A 20,665-nucleotide genomic window follows, 5' to 3' on the forward strand; every position below is an offset into this window, starting at 1 on the left:
GATCGAGTCCTGCCCATCTTCATTTCATTAATAGAAGATAGGAAAGCCTGACTCCTGAGGCTCTGCATGCTCTCAGAACAATCTGCTACAGTACACGCTTTGTGTCTAGCCTCCCTGATTGCGGTGAAACCAAAGGGACAAACTCAGAGGGCCAGCAGCAGTGGCCCTTCTGTCCTCGGACTTCTGGCGCTACACGAAGATGAAATCAACGCCAAACGCAGCCTTCCGGCCAGCCATGCAAACCAAGACCTCTCCCCAGTCCCCGGGCCAAAGCCCCCAGTGCCGAGGCCCGGCCGGTGGGCGCCAAGCCCCTTGAAGTTAAGAGGAACCGTGACATCGATGGGGTGAGCCACCAGCACAGTGAGGCTCCCTACCTGCCAAGACGGCCGGCTGCCTGACCTCAGCCCAGCAGACATGGCCGAGATGGGCCGGCCAGGTCCAATGGTCAGGACGACAGGCCGGCTTTACAGACTAACAGCCAGAGCAAGCGCAGCTCCTCTGGATGTTCATCATCTTCACACACTGCACTCTCCAAGCTCCGATTTGTGAGGTGGAAGCAGTTCTGAAAAATACACTTCACGGGGCGAGCGGGGAGGAACACACCACGGCTGTGCTTCCAGGAAGGCTGAGAGAGAGGCTGCGACCAGGCGGTTACAGCTGCTGGCAGTTCACACAGACACCTCCTGCTCACAGACCGAAGGCAAAGAAACGCAGGCCACGCGCTGGGCTGCCGAGTTTAGTTTATTTATTTTAAGACCACCGCCCTGCAATTTCCAGAGAGAAAATACAAAACAAGAAACGGACTTGGTTTCAAACACGTGCACAGTGTGCTGGAGTTGAGCATTACTGGCGACGCTCACGGAGAGTGCGGCTCACTCGGGCGCTTCAGCGTTCCTGAGGAATGAACGTGGTTTCTCCTGCCCTCCCCCTGGGGTGCTCTCAGGCGTGAGTCACTGCTCCTGCTCCTGGAAAGGAAGGACACTCCGTTAGCAGGCGCGCATGGCCTCCTGACGAGCCCCTCCAACCTGCCGCCGCAGGGCAGGCGCACAGGGCCCTACCAGCATCTGCTTGAAACCTGTCTCACTCTCAAGAGGACCGTCTCCAGCACACCAGGTTAACACCCAGCAGAGGGCGGCTCCCAGGTGGGTGGAGAGAGTGCAGCGCTGCAATCAAACGGCCTACTAACGCTGGGAGCTCTGGCAAGTTCCTAACCCCGGAAAAGTTCAGTTTTCTCATCTGCTGAACGAGGGTCATAAAACCTCCGTCGCAGATCTGCTGGGAGAGGTCTAGAGAAGGAACACAAAGATAAAGCACCCAGGATGGCCCACGGGGCGTAGCAGGCGCTCAGCAATCACCACCCCATATTACGACTACACTGGAAAAGCCCCAAGCCGCAGTCCTGCTCCTCTCCTCAGAGACTAGAGGCTGACAACATTGAGGCGCAGACTCGAGCTCAGATAAAGTTACAGGCCGCGCTGGAGCAGCATGCACGGGGCTGTAAAACCTCTAACAGCATTTTCCACAGTAACTCCCAGCCATTAAATATACACACATATAATCACCCCTGAGCCATTTATCCATGACAACTCAGTTTGGAACAATGAAAACATTTCAATTCAAAGACCTAAAGCTCCTCTCCCTGTTCCTTTGTATTCTCCTCCAGACTCAGCTGCGGGGCCACGAGGGGAGGAGCCGGGAGCAGGGAAACTGCCCGTGGTCAGCGCTGGTACCATGCAGCTGCCCTCCGCCCGTGCGGGCCCCCAGACACCCACCCTGGCCTTGGCGTAGGGGCAGGTCATGACGACTGAGGGCCTGCCTGCGCAAGGCTCTCCCGCCTCCCCTGCTCCCAGTCCCCTCTCCAGGGCTGCACAGGCTGGCCAGTGGGCAGCTGGCAGTCTACGCACCTTCTCAGATAGGGGCTTCCGAGCTGGGACGCTCGTTTGTACCCCATTCTCTGCCCTGCTTGTTAGTACGGTGGACAATGGACGAGTCAGCCACCCGTTCTTGGCTGGCCTCCTCTGTAATAACCAATATTTCTGTTTATATAGCACCTCAGAGCTTGAAGACATTTTCACATTTAATCTGCACAGCAATCCCATAGGCAGAAATTACCTCATAAGTGAGAAAAGAAGGGAAGAACTCCAGAGCACCCAGAAAGCACACAGGGGGGTGTCCTGGCTTCTGGGCTCTCTTCCCTGGGCCCCGCTGCGGCCCAGACCAGTGATTCTAGCTCGAGGTTAACCGAGAAGGCAGACGACTCTGCACATCCCGAGGAGGAGAAGTTCTTCATGAAGGTGGTGGTGTGTGACAGTGGTGCCTTAGTAAGCCTGACGCCCCGAGGCCACCAGCGCGTCTAGTGAGATACACAACTTACCTCATTCATTTATTTTACATTTATTTGAGCACCTACTTTGTTCCAAGCCCCGATACAAAAATAAACAGCACCTCCGTCTGGAGGCTGCTACGCACAGAAACTTTTAGGAAACGGGATACGTCCTTTCACTTGAGGCAAGTGTTAAACTTTTGCATCTTCTTTGCGTCATTAAAAACCCATCTGTAGACAAGACTGCAGCAGAATCGGGCGGGACTCACAGTCAAGAACGTGCCCTCTTCAGTAGAAAGCAGAAGCACGACTGAGTTCAGGAGTCTAGGTTTAGCCTGAATGTGTATGACATGTTTACCGGGCACTCTGATATCCTGAACAAGAGTGCTGCCTACAGAAAGGAGAATTTAATAGAATCTGCTTCACTGTGATGATTCAAGTCAATTCACTTACGAGCTCAGCGGTGCCACAAAGACCTCGGTTTATTTATCATTTATCGTATTTATTATTACCTGCACTCTAAAGAATTCTCTGAGGAGGCAGGAGGAAGAAAGAGAAGTACCAGTTCTGTACGTACTTTGACGTATTTTCCGTGTAGAAGGTACGGAGCCTGGAAATCATGCTGACAATTGGAGTAGGCCATTCCAAATCCCATTCCAGAGCCAAAGGCTAATGGCCACATTCTTCCTGGTGAGCAGAAAAGGAAAACCCCAAGAGGGAACTGTGAGAAGAAAATAAAAGTTTTCCTCTGGCTTCAATACACTTGCTTAGGGTTCAGTGAACATTCAGCATGCACCACGCTGCTGACTGTTACATGCCACACGTCTCTGTCAGGGTCTCACCACCAGCCCAGGGGAGGCGCCGATTAAGTACCCGTGCTACCAGACCTGAAGTCTTAGGTGGTGCAGTATGAACACAGCAGACACAGTGGAGCCTGTTAACTTTTCTATGCCAGTTCTAACCATCTGCTCATTTCAACTAATTCTTAAAGCTTATCATAATAATACCAGTAAGGTCTTTGAATTTTTAAAGTAAGAACTTCACCAATATTTACATATTTTAATTCTACTAAGTCATGAGGTTTACTTAAGCTAATGCCATAGACGATTACTTCACACTAGCACTGGTTCACTGGGATTCTCCAGTTGTGTATTCCCCACCAGTTCCTCATGGAAGGAGGTCAAAGTGACCCTATGGCTTCTATTCAATAGCCAAACTTGAGAAGTTCTTCCACCGAATGAAAGGGACACTGCCTGCCCTTCGCTCAGGAGAATTTCTGGCCAAAAAGCCTATTTATTTCAGGTCCACTTCTTTTTATTACCAGCAGGACTTTTGTTTTCAAGCTGCTTTAGAAAAAACTGTAACTAATTAGAATTATTTGAGAGCGTAGATTTGGCCAAATGACTCACTGGCATAAAGTACAGGCTTTTTTTTAATGATATCAGGCACCCTGACTTAGTGCCCAGGGGAGTTCTGGAGATGCCCACCCGTTACCCTGACTTAGTGCCCGGGGGAGTTCTGGAGATGCCCACCCGTTCCGGCCTCACTTGCGCCTGTGGTCTCCGTCTAGCTCACTGTGCAGTGGCCTACCTAAACCCACACGTGGATGCTGGCAGCCGGGGGCTGTGCCTCCAGCAGCGTCCCTGCCGCGCACGTGGACCCTAGGACGTTATGCACACAGGCAGGAAGGCACACTTACTTTTAAAGAGGGTAAGTGAGAAAACAAGTCCTAATCCAAAGCCAGTACCTACAAAAGAGGGAGGAAAAACATGTTAAACACCTTAACGGTAACTTGACAAAAATAAAATGAACATTTCATAAATGTGAACATCTACAAGACAGATGTTTTTAACTTGGTAGAGAGACGAGCTTCTCGTTTCTAACTTCCTTCTTGTCGTCAGAGGCCGTGTCTACGCCTGCGGTCCCCTCTGCCCCACCAGGGGATAAGAACTTTCTCCCCCATTCTGTCTAGACGAGTCTCGGGGGTGGGGGGGAGAAGCCAGGAGACAGTTCTGAAAAGATGCTCTCGCATGGCTTGCAGACAGCCTCCAGCACCTCGGGCTCCCGCGCCACCTTCCCAGGCACGCCACGGCCGGCACGCCAGGTAAACACCCTCAGCGGGAAGCTCCCCTGGCTGTTTCGGCATTTTGAGTGATGGCGACGTTTTGAGGAAGATGGAAAGGAGCGATCCAGAGGAGCTGCTGCCACAAGTCAGACTGTCCAGACGGGGAAAGCACGTCCTCAAGCGTGGACATCAGGCCCCTCTCCTCGCTGACTCACGGGGCACTTTTAACCACCATCTTTCAAGATGAAAAAACAGATGCAACCCTGTTTTAATGATCTGGTAGGAAAAAAAAAACTTTAAATACCTAATTTTAAATCAAACTTCACAGGAACCTTAAGCTTGGAGCCAAAAAAACAAGCTAAATCCTCATTTTGACCAATCTTTCTCAACCTTGGTCATTCTGTTGATATGGTCATAATTTATTTTCTTTAAAAAAGAAGAAAAACATTAATGAATGTATTTAATTATATAAACTCAACTTCAACTTAAATAGTATCTATAATCACAGATTCGAGTGCCAGCTGTACTTTTTTAATAAGGCACGTTTTAAATGAATGCAGAATAATTAAAATAAAAATTTACTTGTGGTACCACTTTAGGAAAAAAATCATCTCACATACTGTAGAGACACATGTCCCAAACTTTGAGATAAACTTATTTTTCCATTATCAAAAAAGTAAAGTTACACATGCCAAGGAAGAGAGCCAAGCCCTGATTTCTCCTCAGACTTGACAGTTAATTGTTTTCAGACTTTTCAGAGTATCCTGATGTTCTTTACTAAGCGTCTGCCCCACGGTCCAACAGAGCCCTGACCAACTTCTCCACGATTAAGCACCACATAAAGGTCCGATTCTCACTGGCCTTAACGGTTTTCAAATACACGCTGTTGGAATTCCGAGAGCCTCCTCCCTGTCTAAGCATGAATGTAGGCTAGGCAGTGTGAACACTCAAAGCACTCCTCAGTCAGCAAACCTGACCCTTCTGCTCCAGACACAGACAGCTTCATCTGAAGCAAGTAAGCTAACCCACACCTGTTCTGCTTCACCTGTGCAACAATCCCGCTGATGCTGGCCTGATCGAGTGTTCATGCTACTACCCAGTGAGTTCTGATAAGCCTCTTACCCTCTACATGTGGCCATGATGCGCTTCCTTCCTATGACTGTACCCTACAGAAACATTTTAGTTACAAACCATGCCTTTGCACTGTCCGACAGGCCCTGCACTAGGTACTGTTGCCCAGCTTTAAAATGCAGCATCTGAAGATCTCTCGCGTCATCCCGATTTCCATGCAGTTTAATGAAGTGATGGAAAACCTGTCAGTTTACAGGCCACAATGGTTAACCTATTCCAGGCTGACATAAAGAGAAGGGAAAGGAACAAACATCAGTATCTCCCATGAGTACCCAACATTCCCTCCCTACTCCACCAAAAATTCTTGTAAACCAAACAGCAGCCTGACACGGTACTATCCCCAGTTTCCAGATGCAGAAAATAACCTGCTCAAGGACATGTTCAGTCGGTGAAGAGCAGTGACCTAGGCCCGAGTCTGCCAGACTGCAAAGCCCAGATCCCCCCAGCGCCAACCCCTGAACAACTGATGCCTCCCAAGGGAAACTGGAGGATCGAGATTCCTACTGCCAGCGAAGCAGGATTCAGCCAAAACCCAAGTGTGCCTCCCGTGCGACAGCCCAGGACGCTAGGCAACCAGGGCAGCAACAAGCCCGCACAGGGCCAGCTGGGCTTGTTCAGATCCGTCCCCAGGCTCGCCTGCCGCCCCTGTCACAGACACGAGTCTACCTGGAGGGTGTGCTGCAAGGGCTTCAGAGACGCAGCCATCGCGACTGCCGCTCCCCAGCAGGGGTCTGCTGCTGCCTGGCTTTCTAAAATGGCATGGGCTTCCATTTCAAAGTAACCTGCCTCACCCCCTTGCAGCTGGAAGATGAGTAAGACAGTAAATTGGTCCTAGAAAATGAGGTAAAGAATTTGGACTGGCCCACAGATTTCAAACCAGGCAGTGGGATGGGGATGTAGGCCAGTACAAACACAATGGCTCACAATCAGAGCGTTTGGTCTTCTCCATCTGGAAGGCAATTTTTTGGCAAACAAATCAAAAGCCCAAAAGGAAAATATTTCAGCACTTTCCTTGTCCCTCTGATTCCATGCCTGTCTCTATTTTCCCCCAAGGAAAGAAAGCTCTCTGACGCTCAACTTTTCCTAACAGTAGATTAAGAGTGGTGCTAAAGCCAGTGCTACCGGTTATCACTCAGCCACAAAGAGGAGAAAGGCTTCACATCAACCAGGACAAAGCCGAAAATCTTTCCTCTCTACACTTCATTCAAGTTGAGGTATATGCCTGACCACTTCAATTCCGCTACTATTGAAGGCGTGTGTGTGTGTGTGTGTGTGTGTGTGTGTGTGTGTGTGTGTGTGTGTGTGTGTGTGTGTGTGTGTGTGTGTGTGTGTGTGTGTGTGTGTGTGTGTGTGTGTGTGTGTGTGTGTGTGTGTGTGTGTGTGTGTGTGTGTGCGCGCGCGCGCCCCACTCAGTCGTGTCCGACTCTCTGCGACCCCAGGCTCCTCTGTCCATGGAATTCTCCAGGCAAGGCTACCAGGGTGGGTGGCCATGTCCTTTTCCAGGGGATCTTCCTGACCCAGGGATTGAACCCAGGTCTCCAGCATTTCAGGCAGATTCTTTACCATCTGAGCCACCAGGGAAGCCCTATTAAAGGCATTTACTTGCAAGTATAAACTGGGATCAAAATCACAGTTCAGACTAGTCTGAAGCAGAAGTATATACTCTATGCTCTTAAGTTCAGCTGCGACATCTTCGATTCTTAAGAGTGATTTTTTTCCCTCCATTTCTATATTTTTAAGACACAAAATACCAAGTCTGGTCCCTTCAGAAAAAATGACGCAGAAGCTGATGTTTAAATGCCAACACTTTCAGTCGGCTATCTCGGTTATTTCAGAGATAAACAATGGTGGAACTGCTGACGAGTTTCACAGGTTCAAGTTCTCACATGCTCAATTTTCTTTTAAAAGGCAACATGTTGCTTCAAAGAAAGTCCCACCTGATCAGGGGACACCAACTCCGCAGCTGTTCCCACTAAAGACTGGCACCTCTAGGCCAGGTTTAAACTTCCTAACAATAAAACATGAAAGGTTTGTCTTACAATAAAAACAAACCAACATGGAAAAAGAGGAGAGTTCTCTCAGCCTTTGGCCACTTCTTCTTTGTTGTTGCATTTCAAGTTCTCTTAGAAGAAAAAAGCCAGAGGAAAAAGTACAAAGCATTTTTCACCTTCCCTGGAAGCAAATATTTAACTATGAATAAAATTTATATAACTCTGCCTCCCCTTTTAAGCCTGTTCTTTTGGCCCATGCTGTCTGGAATGACAAATAACTCTAAAGTAAAGAAATGCCTGATTGTAGGTACACATCTTCCGAATGGCAAAGTCCACCAAGGGGAAGGCAGGGAACAAGGCAAAAAGAAAAACCACCCCGAGAGAGCAGCCTTATGGAATCGACATTAGGCAAGGAGCCATGCTCTGAAACCATTCCTTCTGGAGAGGAAAAAGAATTGGCACAAATTCTTTCAAAAAGAAATTGCTCCGAATCAATCTAACCGGCCCTTTAATGCATGTTTAGTGCCCAAAAGGACATCATAAAATGGGCCAGTAGATAAACACACGTTTTTCAGTTCATCTGATACTATTTTAGTAACAAACAACAGAGAACTCACTCCACTAACTACATAAAAAAATACTGCCTCATCGTATGCCCAAGTGGATTTTATAACAAATTTAAAAGAATACCAACTACCAGCAGTGTACCAGTGTACACCCCAAGCCACATGTGTGTGTGGTGGGGGGATCTATGTTGACGGCCATTACTGTGACACATGGACAAGTCACCATGCCACATATTACGAAGCTCGACTTTACTGAAATACTGAGAAAGCAAACATAACCAGCAAGAATTAAGCAGCAGGCCACATAATCTGACTGCAGTCCTGAGGTACAAATGTTTGGGTTTTTTGGCTATCCTACAAGGCATGCAGGGCCTAAGCTCCCTGACCAGGGACTGAACCCAGGCCCCCGGCAGTGGAGCATGGAGTCTAAACCACTGGACCGCCAGGAAGTCCCAGAAATGTACTTTGGATGTCAGTCCCTAAGCAGAACAAGTTGGAGAAATAAAGGTTCCTATGGAATCAACTTTGTAGAAGTAATTGTCAACGAACATTCAACTGAGGAATAACTCACTGCTGGGGGAAGCATTAAAAAAAAATCCTCAGAAAGTCACTTAAAAAACATGTCCATGAAAAACTGATCATAGGGGAAAGAAGACCACAGACCTTTTATTTATCAATAATTGATTATATAACTAAGATCTCACTCCAGCTTATTAACATTTTAAACAAAGCTCCTAAAGTCCTAAGTGCAATGTGTGGTTTATCAATGCTAAATCTTGATCTACATCTACCATTTTACTTTGTATAATAACATATCAAGATGGAACAGCACACACTTAAGTACCACACTCAATGGCAGGTTATGAGAAACTACAGCAATTACAAGCAAGTTTAAGAGTCTAGGAGCCATATGCCAAACAACTTTATTCTTAAATGACAGAAAGAAAAGACACAGCTTCCAAAATACGAGACTTACCTTCCCACTGCGTGTGACGCAAGAGCACGGATGCTGTCGGGACACAGGCCCAGTTCAGAGCCCTCTGACCTCAAGGCGAGTGCTTTAGCCTCACCTGCCCTCAGCACGCTCATCTACGAGCATCGCTGTGTTAGGAAAGTATAAGGATCTGCAGTCTGACACAGACTTCAATAAATGGTGGTTAGGTCTGCTACCTCTCTAAAAACACACTCAAAAGATGTCAGAAGTGTAACATAACTGTTTTTCTCAGCGCAGTTTTGTTTTGTGTGTCCACTGGATTTTAAAAAATACAAAACAAACAAACAAACAAAACAAAACAAAAAGTTAATCCCTCCATTAAAACACAACTCCACAGGAGGATCGCACTGTCAGTGAACCACAGCTGAAGACTGGAATCTTTGTTACTCACTCTGCATAGCTGACTTTTTTCCCACAGGCAATAGCAACTGTTCATAGAAATACATTTTTTTAAAAACAAAATAGGGGATTCCTTCAGATTCATTGCTGAAGTAGAACATGTTGCTTTAAAATACAACATTTTCCTAGAGGTGCCTTGTGTTTAATAAAGCTGTATTTATGCTTCGCACATGGATTAATGTCAAACTGACCTATTTATAATGGGTGTTCTTTCCTGTTCAATCATGTTTCTATAACACTATTACCATCATCAAATGCATTTGTCAGAACAAACAAGAATGTGCTTTTATAGAAAAGTACCCTTGGGACTGAATTTAGTGAGAATTACATTTCCAAGAAACATTCCTGATTTATGAAAGATGCTCAGGGCCCAATTTATGAGGGGAAAAAAAATAGTTTTAAGTCAATTCCAAACTGTGTTACTTAATCCTTTGAGGCAAAGACAGATTGTCCCAGGTGTCCATGTGTAAATGCCAAGTCATGTGAAGCAACCCAGAAAGTGTGCCAGACAACGGCCCAGAGATGGCAAATGCGGTCAGTGTTAATCAGCTTCTCACAAGTCAACACTGCCGCAGGCTAAGAAGGTGGCTATTGCACAAGACCTCGCCCTTCCTGTGCCTCCCGTATACAGAGGCTGAACGTCTGTAGGAATGTCTAGGGTGCACATCAATTACCAGGACTCTGGTCAGAACAAGTAAAGCAGTCGGCCAAAAGGAGTCAAGACAAGGAAGGTAAATGTGGAAGCCATTACAGTACTGGTGTGCTGCTTCCAGAAAAGTCACCTCTCAACCAGGGTCCTTTCAGATGAAAGCACACAGCACAAGATCCAGCCTTCAGAATGCCGACAGCTGTATGGCTTTTCAAGAACGCACAAAAGAAACGTGGCTGTATACATTTTACTTAAATATAGTTTATTCACATGTGGGCAGAGGATGTGGGAAAATAAGCAGCTCTGATGACTATTAAAGGGACACTGAAGAAAATGCAGAATTACTAAGTTTCAAAAAACACAACCAAAGAAGCCTCTGCCGCTGTTGAGTCACTAAGTCGTGTCTGACTCTTCGGTGACCAACCCCATGGACTGTAGGTGCCATGCACTGGATTTATTGGGGAGAAGTGGTGCTTTGGGATTCCCTGGTGGCTCAGACGGTTAAGAATCTGCCTGCAGGCAAAGCGGCGGCGCGCTCCACGGCGTTTGGGAGCCGGGGGAGGGGAGAAAAAAAAAAAAAAAAGAATCTGCCTGCAATGCAGGAGACCCAAGTTCAATCCCTGGGTAAGGAAGTTCCCCTGGAGGGCATGGCAACCCACTCCAGTACTCTTGCCTGGAGAACTGCATGGACAGAGGAGCCTGGTGGGCTACAGTGCACGGGGCTGCCAAGAGTGGGACACAACTGAGTGACTAACACTTCTGAGGTACTAACATTTATAGAGTGGCAGACACTGACGATGGAGAAGGAAATGGCAACCCACTCCAGTGTTCTTGCCTAGAGAATCCTGTGGACAGAGGAGCCCAGTGGGCTGCTGTCCACAGGGTCGCACAGAGTCAGACACGACTGAAGCGACTTAGCAGCAGCAGGCATTGATGTACCAACGTTTCCATATATTATTGCCAGGAGCCAGCCTGCGGAACTCCACCCGTGGCAAAGGTCATGAGGGAGGAGGCTCGGCATACGCAAAGGCGGGATCGAGCCTCAGGAGTCCCCCTGGAAATTCTCGAGCATCTACCCCCAAAACCAGAGTCTGCCTACTTTCTGCTTTGTGCTCTCACCTACACCTCTGACTTTACGGGGGGCTGTCCCCCACTACCTCTCTCTGAAAAAAGAGTTAGCTTACAGCTCCAGTTAATAATTCCTGGGTGTGACAGTGTTTCAACCTACAAACTCCTTTGGAAATCCTCTAGCCTGCCTGAATAGGTTTTTCCGGCCACATGTGATTGTTCAGAGCCTCCCAACTGTGAGAGGCAGGAGATGTTCTAAACTGTCTAAACACAGATTCCTTTGAGTAGTTAAGAGATTCATTAGAAATTGTATTGGTGAAGGGTTTTTCACTTGTTGGGCCAATGTTTGCTGCTAAGTCTCCATATCCCTTACCTACTGTGTCCTTGGCAGTGTATTGATTGATATAATGGGTGTATAGAAACGTAAGTAGTAGCCTCAATGTTTGTAACCTTGGACCCTTGAGTTAATTCTTTTCTTGATTGAGCCCACCTCACCTTTGCCCTATAGGAATGCAACTTTATCCAATGCCTTTTGGAGGCTGGCACCTGACTTTAGAATAATCACCTTTAGAGAAAAATAAGTCTCTTAAAATGTTAACAGGCCTCCTGGCCAGAAGATGATGTAAATCACCTAAACTTTTGCATATGATAAGTCTGAAAGCCTGGCTTCGATTAGGATCAGGAACTTCTGTCCTTGCATGACTCTACCCCTTCCCCCATTATCCTCTATGCACAACTTAAGGTATAAAACTACTTTGGAAAATAAAGTACGCCCTTTTTGTTCATCGAAATTTGGTCTCCCCATGTCGTTCTTTCTTTCACCTTCTGGCTGAATTTTTCCTCTGAGGTGGGGAAGCTCATCCTACTAATTTTGCTTGGGCTTCTAAGATCTGACCGGGGAGGCCTTAGTGTCTCCTCTCCTTCGGGAGAACGGGAGGACGCCTGCAGCCTTCGTAGGTGACGTAAATTCCCTGCTTTGGAATTTTATTCAGGCTCTTTTCTTCACTGAATTTCTTCGCTGAGCTATCCTTATTTCACCACTCTTTATATCCTTAATAAACATTTAATTAAGCAGTTGTTTCCTGATCTCGCCGACGCCGTCCCCGCTTCGAATTCCCTGGATCCACCGGGGCTGGACCCCGGCATATTATTTCATTTGAACCACAGAACCACCTCTGAGGTGTATTATGATCCTGACTTACGGAAGAGGAAACAATGTAAAGAAAGGGGTTAGGTGAGTTACCCAAGAACACACAACTACGAAAGAGAACACAAACCCACGCTGTTTGACTCCAGGTCATGGCTCTTTTCTACTGGCAGAGAAAACGCTCAGGGAGAGGTCAGTCAGAAGAGCTGCAGGAGAGCAGTCTATTGTTACACAGCACAACAAAGTGTTTTTCTGGATGTTCTGGATGGTAGTGCTTTGCATGGGTAATTTATGACTGCGTGACTCTTTAATCCCTCAAGAAAACAACAGAAACCACAGATGTCCGATTTATCAAGGATGACAACAACCCCCGCCCCAAATTACTTAGCATCAAGGAGACACAGGCACCAAGCCAAGCTGGGAGGCGCTTCCTTCTGGACACTGGCTGGAGAGAGAAGTGCCTTCCCTCCCTACCCCCCCCCCCCCCGCCCATCAACATCAGCGCCTGCAGTCTCCTCCCTGGGACGTCAAGAGGCAACTCAGGGCCGCACTGTGCCCTCGTGTGCATCACAAGGGCTGTCGTGTGGTTTCCTTCTTGGTCCAAATGAAAAATCAACAGGGAAACAAGACCGACAGTTTCTTTTCCTTACACATTTCCTTAACCTACATTTATTAGCATTTATTAAGTAGGAAGCACTAAGGATAAATTTCTTTTCTCTTGGGGTATGTAGTGCTTATTTTTAAAAAGTGGGTAGTGGATACACAGTGGTTACATTTCAGCTACAGTGTTATGTAGATTTGGGGGTAAAACAGGTTAAACAGGATTGAGAATACTGGTTACCTACTAGTGGTCTGTCCCTTCCTTGGACAATTTATATACCCTCTCTAGGCAACAGCTTCTTTGTACTGAAAATAGGAATACTAACAGTGCCTATCTCTAACTGGGGAAGAAGAGCAAGGATGAAACAACATAACATGTAAAAAGCCTGGAAGAACAGTGCATTGCACACAGTAATTATAAATGTATTCTTCTCCCACAAAAAGCATTTCAAGAACAAATACTTACTGAGCACTGAAGGGCAAGAACACTGGGTCCATAATCAAAAAATGGGCCAAAGAACTAAACAGACATTTCGCCAAAGAAGACATACAGATGGCTAACACACACATGAAAAGATGCTCAACATCACTCATTATCAGAGAAATGCAAATCAAAACCACAATGAGGTACCATCTCACGCCGGTCAGAAGGGCTGCTATGAAAAAGTCTACAATCAATCAATGCTGGAGAGGGTGAGGAGAAAAGGGAACTCTCTTATACTGTTGGTGGGAATGCAAACCTGTACAGCCACTATGGAGAACGGTGTGGAGATTCTTTAAAAAACTGGAAATAGAACTGCCATCAGTTCAGTTCAGTTGCTCAGTCATGTCCGACTCTTTATGACCACATGAATTGCAGTACGCCAGGCCTCCCTGTCCATCACCAACTCCCGAAGTTCACTCAAACTCACATCCATCAAGTCGGTGATGCCATTCAGCCATCTCATCCTCTGTCGTCCCCTTCTCCTCCTGCCCCCAATCCCTCCCAGCATCAGAGTCTTTTCCAATGAGTCAACTCTTCCCATGAGGTGGCCAAAGTACTGGAGTTTCAGCTTTAACATCATTCCTTCCAAAGAACACCCAGGACTGATCTCCTTTAGAATGGATGGGCTGGATCTCCTTGCAGTCCAAGGGACTCTCAAGAGTCTTCTCCAACACCACAGTTCAAAAGCATCAATTCTTTGGCGCTCAGCTTTCTTCACAGTCCAACTCTCACATCCATACATGACCACTGGAAAAACCATAGTCTTGACTAGACGAACCTTTGTTGACAAAGTAATGTCTCTGCTTTTGAATATGCTATCTAGGTTGGTCATAACTTTCCTTCCAAGGAGTAAGCATCTTTTAATTTCATGGCTGCAGTCACCATCTGCAGTGATTTTGGCACCCCCAAAAAGAAAGTCAGCCACTGTTTCCACTGTTTCCCCATCTATTTCCCATGAAGTGATGGGATCAGATGCCATGATCTTCGTTTTCTGAATGTTGACCTTTAAGCCAACTTTTTCACTCTCCTCTTTCACTTTCATCAATTATGACCCAGCAATCCCACTGCTGGGCATATACATGGAGGAAACCATAATTGAAAGAGACACGTGTACCCCAATGTTCATTGCAGCACTGTTTAGAACAGCCAAGACATGGAAGCAACCTAGATGTCCACTGGCAGATGAATGGATAAGAAACCTGTGGTACATATACACAATGGAATATTACTCAGCTATTAAAAAGAATGCATTTGAATCAGTTCTAATGAGGTGGATGAAACTGGAACCTATTATACAGAGCAAAGTAAACTAGAAAGAAAAACACCAATACAGTATATTAACACATATATGGAATTTAGAAAGATGGTAACAATGACCCTATATACGAGACAGCAAAAGAGTCACAGATGTATAGAACAGTCTTTTGGACTCCGTGGGAGAAGGCAAGGGTGGGATGATCTGAAAGAATAGCACTGAAACATGTATATTACCATATGTGAAACAGATCGCCAGTCCAGGTTCGATGCATGAGACAGGGTGCTCGGGGCCAGTGCACTGGGATGACCCTAAGGATGGGATGGGCAGGGACGTGGGAGGGGGGTTCAGGATGGGGACACACGTACACCCATGGCTGATTCACGTCAATGTATAAAAAAACCACCACAATATTGTAAACTAATTAGCCTCCAATTAAAATAAATAATAAATAAATAAACTTGGCAAAAAATAAAAAGAATACTGGGTTCAACAAGAATAAGAAATAAGACAGTCTCTTCCATGGCAAGCTTGGGCTCAGGAAGGAGTAACAAGTTAGGTATCCAGAAAACTGAACAAAAGCGAATCTTGTCTTTCAGAGAGGAAGAGCGCTGCCCGTCCACAGGAAGGCGGGCGCACGTGTAGCTGAGAAGCTGCTGTTGTGTTTTTAATCTTCAAGAAGAAGGTGGCATTTCAGTTGCCTTAAATGGTAGACTTTCAACAGCCAGAGCTGAGGCGGGGGGGATACACCCCCCACCCAGTGGCTGCAGAAAAGCAGGGCTCGAGCCGGGAAACGGGGGAGGGTGGCCACGCCGAAGCTCAAGGCGGGCCGCTGGGAGCAGGAGACAAGGCTGGAGAGGGCCGGAGCCTCTGAAGAACCAGGAGGTGGGCCAAGGAGTCTGCACGGCACTTAATCCAACAGGCTGGGCTTCCCTGAAGAGTTTTTAAAAAGGCAAAACACGACTGACGCTATGCTTTAGAAGAGTCATCCGACTAAGGTGTGCAGGATTACTTGGAAAGGAAGAGACATTTTGTTGGCAAAATTTACAGGATTTAACAACTGATTAAGTGTGTGTATGTGTATCTGGGGTTTTGGGGGAGTGCAGTGGGGAAGGCTGTCAAAGAAATTGCAGAGAACTTCTACCTGGATAATTATAAAAACATTGGTGCTATTTAAAAGTTATCAAATAACCTTTTAATACAAAATTCCCTTAATAAAGCTAGAATATAACTTGATTTATACAAACGCAATATCGACAATGTTTTCATGAACACCAAACCATATCAAATAAAGTGAAGAGTATTCGCTAAGCACTTAGACGCCACGATTCAATTATCTCATTTAACCTTCACATTTAACAAGCTTCTCTTATTAGCCCCATTTTACAGACTTGGAAACTGAGACACAGATTGGTGAAGTAACGTGCCTCGGGTCACATGTCTGGGACTGGAAACCAGACCATCCAACTCCAGAGACCTGGTCTTCAGTTGCCACATTCCTCTGCCACCAGTATGGCCTCCTCGGAGACATGAAAACCATTATAATCATCATGACTTACCAAAGGAAATGAAACAACCTTCCAAAATTCATCCGAGCCAACATTCTGTGTCGGCTTTTCCTTCACGACACGACCTGAGCACCCACTGTGTGCCAGCCACTATGCCAGGCCCCAGGAAACAAGTTTCCACTCTAAGTTCACGGTCTAGCGCTGGAATCAACTGATAATTAGAAACCCAAGGTAGAAGGTACAATGAGGAAACAGGAAGTGCTGTTTCTGCTCAGCATGGAATACACAAAGGGGAGACGGGTGTTGAGGAGAGACCAAAGTATGTAGGGTCCTATTTTTCATGCAGATGGTGGAGAAGAGAGAATCTGAAGTCTGGACCTAGCCAGAGGCACTGAGAAGGGCACCCAAGCCCCCCGGAGGGTTAGAGAAGGGAGTGGGAGAGAAGGCGACAAGAGAAAGACTTCAAGGAGCTCTTGGTTGCCAAATGACCACGCGTGAGTTAGGAGATACAGAAAGACAGTCTTTGACAGCAAACTAAGGATCTTGAATATAAAGAAGGCTGAGCGCCGAAGAATTGATGCTTTTGAACTGTGACGTTGGAGAAGACTCTTGAGAGTCCCTTGGACTGCAAGGAGATCCAACCAGTCCATCTTAAAGGAAATCAGTCCTGAATATTCACTGGGAGGACTCATGCTGAAGCTGAGACTCCAATACTTTGGCCACCTGATGTGAAGAACTGACTCATTTGAAAAGACCCTGATGCTGGGAAAGACTGAAGGCGGGAGGAGAAGGGGAGGACAGAGGATGAGATGGTTGGATGGCATCACCAACTTAATGGACATGAGTCTGAGTAAACTCCGGGAGTTGGTGATGGACAGGGAAGCCTGGCGGGCTGCAGTTCATGGGGTCACACAGAGTCGGACACGACTGAGCGACTGAACTGGAGTGAAGGATCTTGGTCTCTATTACAAGTCACAGAGAAGCAATGACAGAAACCAAGCAGGGAAACAACATATCAGATGTGTGCTTTACAGCAGCCCACTCACAGCAATGAGGACAGATTTGAAAAAGCCCCATCAAAGACAGAGACAGTAACCCAGGCGGGAGCTAGGTCCAGACTTCAGATTCTCTCTTCTCTGCCATCCGCCTGAAAACCGTGATCTTACATACTTTGGTCTCTCCTCAACAGCCCTCTCTCCTCTGTGTATTCCATGCTTAGCAGAAATGAAAGAGACAGTACTAAAGGTAAGCAGGACAGGTTAAGGCAGGACTCTGACCAGGGCTTAGGAACTTCTGGGAAGTGGGAGTGACCACACTTAATGATGATTCTTAGCTAAGGAATCCTTAGCTAAGTCATGGACAGAGATACATAGAGATGGAAACGGGGGTCAAATATGTTTTAAACATACCAATGGTTTTGCATTTAACATACTGTTGGTGCCAATGGTGACTACTATCCCAGATCAGCATTCACAAAAGTGTGGCAATGACTTGCCTGAATGCGGGGGTCTTCCATGAGCAAACAACTTCTTTGCTGTTCAATTTGGTTCTCTCAGGGTGGCCAAGACTATGAGGTTTAGGAAGCAGCACCCAGCTGACTTTCTATTGCAGTAGTATTCTACACCTGATGTGAAGAGCTGACTCACCGGCAAAGACCTTGAGGCTGGCAAAGACTAACAGCAAGAGGAGAAGGGGATGACAGAGGATGAGATGGTTGGATGGCATCACCCACTCGATGGACATGAGTTTGAGTAAGCTCCAGGAGATAGTGAAGGACAGGGAAGCCTGGCGTGCTGCAGTCCATGGGGTTGCAAAGAGTCGGACATGACTCAGTGACTGAACACCACCACCCGTCTTTCTTAAAGACATCAGTAATCTTCAAAACTCCATAAATAAACCTCTCCAAATCACTGGACTTGCATACATTAAGAAATAAAAGTTTTAGTTTTCATATACTGAGTGAAGAAGAAAAGTCTTCCAAAAGATATGAGCTGAAATAAAATGAAGTTCAAGTTGCAGTTGAACAGGGGAAAAACATTGGGGTTTTTTTCAATGGTCACAGCCAATCTCCTCTGGGAAAGCTTATGATTAGTAGCATTTATTCTAATGCCAGGACAAGTGAGATTAGAGCGGCAACGTATTGCGTTTTTACTTCTAATTAGAGAGGGATATTGTGAGCTCACATACAGGCTTATGCGGAAATGGTTAAAACAAAAATTCCTACAACTCGTTAACTTCAATTTAGTCACCTGAAATGATGCCAAGAAACTAGCAACTTTCTTAGGACTACTTTCCTAGTAAAAAGTGAATTATGCTGCTCAAATCATATGCTTCAGTTAATCATTTAAAATCTATCTATCAAACAGGAATTTTGAGTACTTTATATGTGCAGGTTCTGACAACCAGAAACATTTGTTCTAACTCATAAACATTTGCCAAAGTAAAGTAGATCTACAAATCCATCAACAATTATGTCAGTGTTACAATAATTATAAATTATCCGAAGCAACCTAATACAGGTTTAGGTTGGATAAAGAAAATTGAAGTAAAAAGTGATGAGATGCATTTCAATTCCTCCCACATACACTGCTAACTACTAACAGAAAGCTTTAAACTTCTACCTGAAGATCCACAGTTGGAGCAACCTGATGGAGGCCCTCCCTTTAGACAGCGCCTGGCACACTGTGACCCGCCCGCCCGCCCTCGCCCCAGACCCAGCTCGCTCCCCGTCATCCATTAAGGCTGACCATACTTTCATATCCCATATTCTTCTCCAGTTTTTCTAATTTGTACCTCCCCCTTTTAAAACATGGAGCGCTTCGTGGATCTGTGTGCCATCCTTACTCAGGGGCCATGCTAATCTTCTCTGCATCATTAGTGAATGTGCTGCCAAAATGATTACACTCTTTTCCTTTATTTGTTTCTTTATCCTTTATTTCTTATTTCTATCCCGCTATCTAAAAAGCACTTCACTTTCTCAGGACTTCCCCAGCGGTCCAGTGGTTAAGAATCCGCCTGGTGACACAGGGGCTGCGGGTTCACTTGATGGTCGGGGGAACAAAGATCCCACACGTCCTGGACGTGCACAGCTAAGCCCGGGTGCCACCGCTATCGAGCACGCGCCCCAGAGTCCAGGAGCCGCAACTGCGGAGGCCCTGGCGCCCTGGAACCCCCGCACCACGACAAGAGGAGCCCGCGCCTTGAGAGGCCCGGCGCTGCCACAGGGAAAAAGCCCTCACAGCAACAAAGGTCCAAAATAAATAAATAAAATATTTACTTATTTAAAATAAAAATTAATAAATAAAATAAACAAATAAAAATTAAATAAAAAACAACACTAGACCAAATAAACTGCTAAAGTTCCTACCAGCTCTAATAATGGATAGTTCTATAAGTCTAAGGATTTACTGAAGTTATTCAAGTGGGGCCAACCAAGGAAAGCCAACAATGGTGTATCACATCCAACAAGAGCAAAGCCCATTAACCTGTCAATCAAGGAGAAACGTCACTGACAGGCACGGTTGCATGGCATCACCAACACAACGGACATGAGTCTGAGTAGGCTCTGGGAGTTGGTGATGGACAGGGAAGCCTGGCATGCAGCACTCCATGGGGGCGCAAAGAGTCAGACATGACTGAGTGACTGAACTGAACTGAATGTAATTTCAAAGTTAGTGAAAAGCTTAGAGAGATTTTCACTTTAAACTACTCTATTAAATACAAAACTAGACTTAAGATATTTATTTAAAGATTACTGAATATTCACTGGAAGGACTGATGCTGGAGCTGAAACTCCAACACTTTGGCCACCCGATGCAAAGGGCTGACTCATTTGAAAAGACCCGGATGCTGGGAAAGACTAAAAGTGGGAGGAGAAGGGGACAACAGAGGATGAGATGGTTGGATGGCATCACCGACTTGATGGACATCAGTTTGAGGAAGCTCTGGGAGACAGTGAAGGACTGGGAAGCCTGGTGTGCTATGGTTCATGAGGTCGCAAAGAGTCAGAGGCACGAGTGGGCAACTGAACAACAAATTCATAATCCTCAACTACAGGAACCAACTCAGCTCAATAAATAAATGTTTTGAACAGAAACTGTTCTCATTGTTTCTTTGCTTACATTATGATTCCCTGGAAGAGGGCATGGCAACCCACTCCAGTATTCTTGCCTGCAGAATCCCAACCACAGAAGCCTGGCAGGCCATGATGCATAGGGTCACAAAGAGACACGACTGAAGCAACTTAGGGTAACTACAACAAAGTTAATGGTTCTCCGCACCAAGCATCATTATTACTCCCAAGAGGGAATCTGGATTAAGTTTACTGCTCATCATTCCATTTATATAAGCGGGATCATTTATCACACAAGATGTTCTAAAATTTACGTTTCTCACTTTATGATTATCAGGACACCTTTCTGTGACAGTACATGTCTGTTTAAAACTTTTCATGAACTATAACATATATACATAAAGCTGCGCAAT

General features: G+C 46.1%; 1 protein-coding gene and 1 pseudogene across 1 annotated transcript in view; both read right to left on the bottom strand.

Annotated features, from left to right (window-relative positions):
- Positions 1–723: 723 nt before the first annotated feature.
- Positions 724–20,665, bottom strand: part of MICOS10 (mitochondrial contact site and cristae organizing system subunit 10) — a 38,152-nt gene continuing 18,210 nt past the window's right edge. Inside the window, exons 2-4 of the mRNA XM_019982437.2 lie at positions 4,023–4,070; positions 2,901–3,010; positions 724–965 (exon numbers count right to left, since the gene is read on the bottom strand). Coding sequence (XP_019837996.1) covers positions 951–965; positions 2,901–3,010; positions 4,023–4,070 — 173 coding nt within the window. The 3' untranslated portion in view covers positions 724–950. The remainder of the gene's footprint in view (positions 966–2,900; positions 3,011–4,022; positions 4,071–20,665) is intronic.
- On the bottom strand, positions 18,984–19,082 carry LOC139179073 (U6 spliceosomal RNA; annotated as a pseudogene).

The sequence above is a fragment of the Bos indicus genome, chromosome 2, assembly GCF_029378745.1.
Source record: "Bos indicus isolate NIAB-ARS_2022 breed Sahiwal x Tharparkar chromosome 2, NIAB-ARS_B.indTharparkar_mat_pri_1.0, whole genome shotgun sequence".
Classification (NCBI taxonomy): domain Eukaryota; kingdom Metazoa; phylum Chordata; class Mammalia; order Artiodactyla; family Bovidae; genus Bos; species Bos indicus.